At 46.5% G+C, this 9,425-nt stretch overlaps 1 protein-coding gene across 1 annotated transcript; it reads left to right on the forward strand.

The window, feature by feature from the left end:
- Window positions 1-4,907: 4,907 nt before the first annotated feature.
- On the forward strand, window positions 4,908-8,994 carry GAS1 (growth arrest specific 1). The gene has a single exon (XM_061626544.1). The coding sequence runs from the start codon at window positions 5,788-5,790 to the stop codon at window positions 6,766-6,768; it is 981 nt and encodes a 326-aa protein (XP_061482528.1). The 5' UTR covers window positions 4,908-5,787; the 3' UTR covers window positions 6,769-8,994.
- Window positions 8,995-9,425: the final 431 nt, after the last annotated feature.

A 9,425-nucleotide genomic window follows, 5' to 3' on the forward strand; every position in this document is an offset into this window, starting at 1 on the left:
CTCAGAAGGAGCCCAGGTGCCAAACAAAGGACAAAACACTAAAAACATTTTGAAATCTCTCAAAAACAAAACATCTTATAAACATTTTAAAAATAAAACATCTTTTAAAAATATCTTAAAAAGCAATTCCAAAACAGATGCAAACTGGGATATGGTATACACTTAAAACGCTTGTTGAAAGAGGAAGGTCTTCAATAGGCACTGAAAAGATAAAAGAGACAGTGCCTGCCTAATATTTAAGAGGGAATTCCAGTGTCGATGTCACAACACTAAACCTCCTCTTTCTGTTGTGCAGAACAGACCTGATAAGATGGTATCTGCAGGAGGGCCTCACCTGCAGAGCCTAGCGATCAACCAGGTATATAAGGGGTAAGACGGTCTTTCAGGTTTCCTGGTCCCGAGCTGTATAGCGCTTTGTACACCAAAACCAGAACCTTGAACTTAGCCCGGTAGCTAATGGGCATCCAGTTCAATTCTTTCAGCAGTGGGGTGACATGTTGGCAATACCCTACCTCAGAGAGCAGTCACGCTGCCACATTTTGCACCAGCTGCAGCTTCCAGTCCAACCTCAAGGGCAACCCCACATAGAGTGCATTACAGTAATCCATACTGGAGGTTACTAGTGCATGGACAACAGTGGTCAGGCTATCCCGGTCCAGAAACAACTGCAGCTGTCTTACCAGCCAAAGCTGGTAAAAGGCACTCCTAGCCACTGAGGCCACCGGGCCTCTAGTGACAAAGATGGATCCAGGAGTACCCCCAGACTACAAACCTGCTTTTTCAGAGGGAGTATGACCCCATTGAAAGTAGGCAATTGACCAATTATCCAGACTTGGGAACCACCTACCTACAGCACCTCCATCTCCCTAGGTTTTAGAGTCAGTTTATTGGCCCTCATCCAGTCCACCACTTGAGTCCAGGCAAACTAGCCATTGGATTTTGAAGAAAAAGCAGTCTGGAGCACGCTTCAGTTTTCTGTTGGAATTCCCTGAGTGTGGTTTTCAGCAGGAAACTGGTGTGGGACCCAAATATGAATTGGGAGTCTATTCTAGATTGGGGCCCTGCAGGTGTTTTTTTTCTACAAAGTAAAAGTAACTGCTTTAAAGCATATTGCCCCTGAAAGACCAGGTCTGCAGCCTGGGGGTCATTCTTGACTCCCAGCTGTCCATGGAGGCTCAGGTCTCGGCTGTGAGCCGGGCAGTGCTGTATCAACTCCATCTGATACAGAGGCTGCACCCCTACCTTTCCAACCATCTGCTCCCATCTGTGGTACATGCCCTGGTCTCCTCTCGCCTAGACTACTGTAATGCGCTGTACATGGGGTTACCCTTGAAAACGGTCCAGAAGCTGCAACTGGTACAGAATGCGGCAGCTTGCTTGATTAAAGGCAGCCGCCAGCGAGATCACATCACTCCAGTGCTGAAGGAGTTGCACTGGTTACCGGTTGTTTTCCGGGCCCAATTTAAGGTGTTGGTTCTGACCTTTAAAACCCTATACAGTTTTGGCCTAGTCTATCTGAAGGAGCGCCTCCAACATCATCAGGGATGCCACTCAACAAGACCAGCCTCGAAAGGCCTTCTCTCTATCCCACCAGTTAAAGCAGCTAGACTGGTGAGAACTAGGGAGAGGGCTTTTTCAATTGTGGCCCCCACTTTGTGGGATTCCCTCCCAAATGATCTCCACCATGCCCCTTCTATGATGAGCTTCTGCCGGGCCTTGAAGACCTGGCTCTTCAGGCAGGCTTTTGGAGTGGGTTAGGTTTTATTATTGTTGTTGAGATTTTTAATGTTTCAATGTATTTGTATGTTTTTATTTTGTATGTCGCCCAGAGTGGCTGGACAGCCAGCCAGATGGGCGACTAATAAATTTAATAAATAAATAAATAAAAATAAATATTTTTTTTAAAGTGTGAATAATGTTAACATGTAGTTTGGCCCTCAGTTACCATTTATTAAACAATTAATGCAGTTAGGAGTAACAAATTAATGTTAGTTCTAATGTGTTTTTGAACAAGTGGGATAAATATGCTGTCATTGAGCATGTGAGCAATTCAAGGAAATGTATTTTAAGAAATTGGCTTCTACACCAAATGAGCCTCAACATCTCTCATTCTGGAAATTGAGAACCTGAATAAATATGAGGGATAAAGAAAAGTGGGTTGCACATACAGGCAGACAGAGGGCATGGGATATTTTATCTGGCATTCATGTGTCAATTGTAAAATGCATACTGGACCCAAAATATCAGCCCTAGCCAAGCTGGTGACCTCCTGACATTTTGGACTACAAATCCCATTAGACCCAGTCAGCAGAGCCATGTTTATGCCATATGCATTGATACGTTGGTCTTCTTCTGTTGTTTTTATTGCAGCTCAGCTACTCTTCTGAACTTTCCATGTCAGTAAACTGGTAGCATACACCAGGCCCGCTCAGTTTGTGACTCACTAAGACAGCTTCAGTCTACCAGCCACCTACAGAGGTCTGCCAGATGCTTGGCAATCCCTGTGCTTTTGCTATCACAGGCAGCCAGCATGTCTCCAATCCCTGACAGGCCACCACGCCCAGCTGGTGGGATGTGGTTGGCCTGGCAGATCACAAGCTGTGCAGGTGCACACTAAATATGCATATGGACTACATCTCTTACCAGAATGCCTGACGATGAGAGTTGTAGTCCAAAACATCTGGAGAGTGCCATGGTGGCAAAGACTGTCCTACACAACTGGATGAGCTTCTGGTTAATGAATGTGACTAATTACTTGTGGTGTACTTTGGTCAGGCTGATACTGTCTATTAATCCTGATTTTCTAAGTCTCAACACACTAATAATAGGAATGATTACTTTGTATAGCATTTTCAATTGTTTTACCATTTTTGCTGTGTTCCTATTCCATTCCATTAGGCCATTACTATTCCAGGTTTTTCCAGGGACAGAAAACTTAGGCTGAGATTGTGACAGCCAAAAAGATATACACTGAGTCAATAGCACATGTGGACCTTGAACTTAATGGCCACTACACACATTGTGCATTACAATACAGAAAGCACTTCCATGCAGAAAAATAACATGAATACTAGTGTGAAACTGTGGTTAGAGGAACCAGTGTGATGTAGTGGTATGTTGGATTAGAATTGGGGAGACTGAAGTACAAAGTCCCACTGAACCACAAAATTCACCTTGAACCTTAGGAATTATGACATATGCACTGAACCAAGAATGAGGAATCCATTGAGAGCTTTTTAAAGTTAAGAAAGCTGGACTAGGGACACAAAGAGGCTGGTTCAAATCTCCCCAGTCAGTAAGCTCACTGGGTGATCTTGGACCAGTCACTATTTCTCATCCTCACTTACCTAACTGGGTTCTTGCAATGATAAAATGGGGAGGGGGAGAATTATGTATGCCAGTCTGAGATCATTAGAAGAATGTGAGACATAAATGTAATGAATCAATAGGCATCACACACACAACATCAAGTGTAAAGATTGCACACGCACACACTTCTCTTATACTTGCAATGCATTTACAAATGCTATGGCATATAAACAAAGGAGACTGCTACATAGGATTTATGCCATTTCCTACACAAAAGTTCTTCCTGTAGAGGAAATATACATGTGAAGCAGACCCAGATCCATGTCCATATCTCTAGATGGTGCATCTCCCGAGTGTAAAAACAGACACAGAATGGAGTGTATGCTTGTTGGAAAGTGCTTTGAAAGAGATTCAGTCAGATTGACTTCTAATTGTGGGGCACTTCAGTAAGATTGTAAGACAACATTTATCCCACGAATCCAGGCTTCCTTTGGCTCTGGAAAATAGCTTTAGTCCTGATTTTTATGACAGATGGATAGTCTCCCAGTGAAAAAAGTTCCAGTCTTTGTCAGGCAGCAAACACTGATGCCCCTTGTGGTCAAAAGACTGTGCAACTCTGAAATTAAGGTAGCACTAACATTAAAACATAAACAAAAATATTTCAGTTGCTACATCAGTAACCACGTAGTTGTAACCATTTTTGTCCCTTGAGTTTGTTTTTCCTTTGGCTTTTTAACATGACATGAATGAGATGTAAGAGATCTGGGCTGGCTAGCTGATTTCCTTCTCGGCCATGTCAGAGATTTCAAGAAACTGTTATTTGCTGTACATCCTTAAGAAGGGCCCTGATAAGATTTTATAGTTACCCTCGGGGTTACAAATGTCAACACCTTTCAAATAACTGACATGCAGAGTCCCTTCTACCCCCACCTTCAAACCCACATATTTCAGCCCATGAAATTCAGATGCAAAAGCTTCATGCAAATAAATTGGTGTTTTGAATAAGTGAAGCAGAAGGCAAATGGTCTCCCACAGATGTGGTCATGGAATCTTATGTTAGCTACAAGTTTAAGGGGACAAGTTTCCCAGTCACGGGGTTTAAGTTGGGAGTTGGGAGAATCTCATATCCTATGAGGGTTCACGTATGTGTTTCACGGTCTTCTGTCCTGCCAGTTCTCCACCAAGCAACTCACAATGTTGGGTAGGGTAGGCAATGATCCACCTTTCTGGAAGCTCTTCAATAAAAAAAGGGTCTATCTATTTATGATGATTAACATTTTAACCCTTCAGTTATCTCAAGGTTCCACCACATGAAAAAACCTTTTCAAGCCACGTTTTGCCTAAAATCCCACTAGCAAAAAATGTTAATCGGAAAGCAAACCTTTTGGCTGTTGCAAACAAGTGTGAAGTTTCCTCTTTTTGCTTTTTAGCCGCTGCCGTTAAGCTGGGTGGAGAAGCCTCCTTAATAGGAGGAGGGGCTCCTAGTGGGCTGCTGTCAATCTCGTTAAGACTTTCCTTTCAAGCTTTGAATGTGAGCTGCCCACTAGCCCCCCGCCCTCAATCCTCCCCCTTTCTCCAGCAGATCGTAAAGAAAGGAGGGGGAAAGTTTCAATAACAGCCCGGACCAATAGCAAGTAGCGAAGCAAGGAAAAGGGGCCGAGCAACGGGAGGAAAAAAAGTGGGGAAAAGGAGAAAGAACCCGCCAGCCAGGGAGCTCAAGCTGAGGGGGGATGTGTAAAAGGAGAAGAAGCGTTGCTAATTTTTTTTGTTTGTTTGCTTTTCCATGCATGCATAATGAGGCCTGATCAGAGCACGCCGCTGCTGCTGCTTGGAGAGCACTTTTGTATTTAAAGCCTCGCGAAAGAAAACTGCTCCCCAGAAGGATCGGCAAGGGAGAAGGGGCTTGCCGGCGACAGAAGCTGCATCGGAGGGAAAAAGGGAGAGCGAGCGAGCCTGGCTGCGCTTGTTTTATGCTGACTTCTGCTTGCCAAGCCGAGAAGGAGGCTCGCTGCGCGCACTCGGCGCCCAGCTGAGGCTGCAGCTCCAGTTCCCGGAGGAGGATCTCGAAGACCAATCTGGCATGTGCAGAGATGCTGCCCGCCGAGCGCTAAAGACGAAGAAAGAAGGTCGGCACGGGAAGGAACAAGGCAGCGGCGGCAGCAGCAGCATGAGCTCAGCAGGGAGCCTGTCGCCCCCCAGCCCCCATTGACCGTCTCACGGCCTCTCCAGCCCGGGAGCAGAGGGCGGAGGCTTTTGTGCTGCGAGAGAAAAAGCCGCCGCTTTTCCGCTAAGGAAGAGAACCCAGGCCAAAAAGGGGCGCCGCGCGGATGGATTGATGAGGGGGACCCTCATGCACACACTTGGCAGGACTTTAGCTAACTTTTCCACCGGCGGCAGCCGCTGCGTCTCCAACACCATCACTGCCTCCTCCTCCTTGTCGTTTGCCTCCCGCTCCCGATTATCCCGCAGCCGCCCGCGATGGTGGCAGGCTGGCGTGGAGAAGGAGGAGGGTGGCGGTGCTGGCGGGCCGCGCTTCTCCCGCTGCCGGGCGCCTTGGCGCTCCGGCTGCTGCTGCTGCTGCTGCTCGGCGCCGCTTCCCCTCCGCCGGGGGCTCAAGGCCGGCGCCTGATCTGTTGGCAGGCGATGCTGCAGTGCCAAGAGGAGCCCGACTGCGGCTACGCTTACAGCCAGTACGTCGAGGCGTGCGCGCCGGTGCTCATGGCCGCGGGGGACGGCTTCGCTGGTGCTGCTGCAGCCGCTGCGTCTTCGTCCTCCTCCAATAGGCGGCGGTGCCCAAGCCATTGCATCTCCGCGCTCATCCAGCTGAACCACACCAGGCGGGGCCCTGCGCTGGAGGACTGCGACTGCGACCAGGATGAGAACTGCCGGGCCACCAAGCGCGCCATCGAGCCGTGCTTGCCTCGGACCAGCGGCGGCGCAGGGGGCGGGGGCGGCGGTGGAGGAGGCGAAGCGGGCGGCGTGATCGGCTGCACGGAGGCGCGGCGGCGCTGCGACTGGGACAGCCGGTGCAGCCTGGCGCTGAATCGTTACATGGCCTACTGCGGGAAGCTCTTCAACGGCCTACGCTGCACCGAGGAGTGCCGCACCGTCATCGAGGACATGCTGGCCGTACCCAAGGCGCTGCTGCTCAACGACTGCGTGTGCGACGGCCTCGAGCGGCCCATCTGCGAGTCGATCAAGGAGAACATGGCCCGCCTCTGTTTCGGAGCCGACTCTGTTGGCCCCGGCAGCAGCGGCGCTTTGGACAGCACCAGCGACGACTACTACGACGAGGACTACGAAGACGAGCCCGGACAACGGAGCAAAGACGAGCTCGACGACGTGGCCGGTGCTGGAGCCGAAGCGCTTTTCCCCAGGAAGCCGGGCGGCGGCTGCCCGGCTCGCGCTGCTCCTTGGACGCTCCTTTCGGCCTCCTCCATTTTGCTGCTGCTCTCGTAGCCATTTCCATCCGGTCGCTCTTAAGGGGCGCTCGACAAGGCCTGGCCTGGGCCAGGGTTGTGGAGAGAGAGGGAGGGAGGGAGCGAGCCTGGGCTGGCCACATGGGCCTGGCTTGCACAAAAAAAGCTTTCCTCCGTTTATTGGCTTGGGGGTGTCACTGAGAAAGGAGATACCCTCACAGAGGAGCGTTCATTAACTGTGCTGGACAGTCGACGGACTCTTAACTGGCCCCTAAAGATATTATGCAAAATAATGAAATACACCTCTCTTCTTACGCCCCCCCCAAACTGAACCTTACTTTAAAGCTGCGTGCCTTACTCGGGAGAGAATTTGCCACATCTTTAAAGCAAACCCCAAAGCAGACCCATTTGCCTTTTGATTTTGATTGGGCTACCTTTGTTTCATCATTGGACACTCCAGCCTCGCCTGACTATTTCAGTTGGACAGTTTGCTGGGCTGGGGATAGATAGCCTGATAGGAACGTTTCTTTGCTCTGTGGATAGCCCTCTTTCTGTTCTTAATTTTTTACTCTGGGCATTCCCCCCACCCTTTTAAAATCATGTTAAAAGGGATAGTAGCACTATCAGAATCCTTTTTTTATAAACCTTTAGCCACTGTTCTAAATGAATTCATGAACTGTGGAATTTGTTATTAGGCACTTCAGTTGCAAGAGTTACATTGATGTCCAAACAAGTTGCTTCAGACTGCAGCCCTAGGGATGTTTTCTCATGACATTTGCTTTACATGACTGCATGAGACAACCTGAATGTGTCTGTCATATATAAAGATCACGCAGTGCTTATTTTGCTGTGTATATGATACACCACCAATTGCCACTTCACACTGTGTACATGCAGGAAAGCATTTGTACATGGTAATGTGTGCATGGGTCATTTTCCCCCCTTGTCTCTCCCTACAGCCATATAGGGAAATGTATATGAAAGCATCCCTCAGTGTGCACTATGCAAGTTGTTGCCACTTGGCTCCTTAGCAGCAAGCAAACAAGTTTACAGTAATGTTGTAGACTGATATGTCATGCCACCAAACCAAATCGCAAATAGAAAATGGTTGCTTTTTTCCAAGCAGTAGACATGAAGGGTTCGGCTTCCCCAGAGTGCCTTCAGAATTGCTGCCTTACAGAGCTAGTCTACAACTTCAAATGGAGTCCTTTCTCCCCCATCCACCCTTCAACATTCACGGCATTCATAGCAGTGCCTGAAAGAAGATACAATGTTGATTCCTTTTAATTGGGTATGTGTGAGCAGAAGAGGCTTGAGTATGTTTGAAGGTTTCCCAACACCTTTTCTCGTGGTTGTTTTGAACACCAGTATTTCCTACTGGTAGGAATTTTATTCTGAGATTAAAGTGTAAAAACTCTATGTAGTTAGTCATGTGTTGCACATGCTTCTCTTTCATGGTGGATATATACTAGGAAGCATCCCAGCTTGTGCACAAACAGCAAACTAGCTGTGTATTATCTACACACGTGTGATTACACAGTTTTCATGCCTTTTCCTACAAGGATTCCCTCCCTCACAATGTTGGAAGTGCATCACTCAGAATTGCAATACAAAAGCTCACCAGCAAATCTTTCTTTTGCCTCAACCTAGGAGAATATAATGCTGATCTGTTGGCTATATTGAACAATACAACCTTTGTCTTAAAAGAGCTCTGCACTGCCATCTTCAAAAGACACTTTTTAAATTCAAGAACTTGTATGTAAAAAATACCCTGAAAAGTTATATTGCCTCTGTTCCTATCAGGGGGCTGACCTCTGGTAAATCTTATATAAAATGTATTTAAAACTGGGATTTGTTACCAGTCATTCTCACTTGTATATAGAAATTTATAAATTGTATACTTTGGGAATAATTTATTTTTTAAGAAATTAAAGATTTAAATGCACCCCACTTGCAAGATAAATGCATCTGCTATTCTTCTGTTGCAAAGATACAGATCTTATTTGATATGTAAAGGGATACAAGTTACAGTAATTTCCATGGAAAAAATGCTAGCTCAAATGTACAGTGTATTTTATTGATTTGAAGTTATCTTCTGTATTGTTTTGAGACTTTATGAACTTTGTAGAATTGTACAAATGCCTCTCTGAACTCCCTTGAACATTGTATTTTTATAGAATGTGTGAATAGGTCCTATGTTTTAAGTATCTATTGCTTGTGTATTTTTATGTGTAAATTAGTAAAGAGAGATTTTTAAAGAATAGAACTGGTGAAATTGCTTTCATTGCACTGCTCTTGGGAGAGGAGATGGGAAAACAAATGCATGTAATTAATGTACAGTTGCATTCCTCAAAACCCTTACACTGAAGTAACTCCATAGAATTCAGTGAGACTGTTTTGCATATGAGCAACTGGGGGATATTTCTGCTATAAGTTAAGTAGCTGTTAGTAATTACTTACCCTATTTTAGTGAATAAGTAGCTTGAAAAAATAAGTGCTGTTTTGAAAACATTCCCATTCAGTGAAAGTGATAGATTTAAGCTGTGTTGGCATGACAACGAGGCAGAGTTAAAGCTGGGGAGGACAATTCCAGTTAGCTGTTTAGTCTTTCAACAGAAATGTGCTCTGCCACAGCTTTCCCTTTGAAGTAGCAAATAGCTGTGGATAGCAATTTCATAGAAAGTCCTGTGTTTGTGC

Source organism: Rhineura floridana, chromosome 1, assembly GCF_030035675.1.
Source record: "Rhineura floridana isolate rRhiFlo1 chromosome 1, rRhiFlo1.hap2, whole genome shotgun sequence".
Taxonomy (NCBI): domain Eukaryota; kingdom Metazoa; phylum Chordata; class Lepidosauria; order Squamata; family Rhineuridae; genus Rhineura; species Rhineura floridana.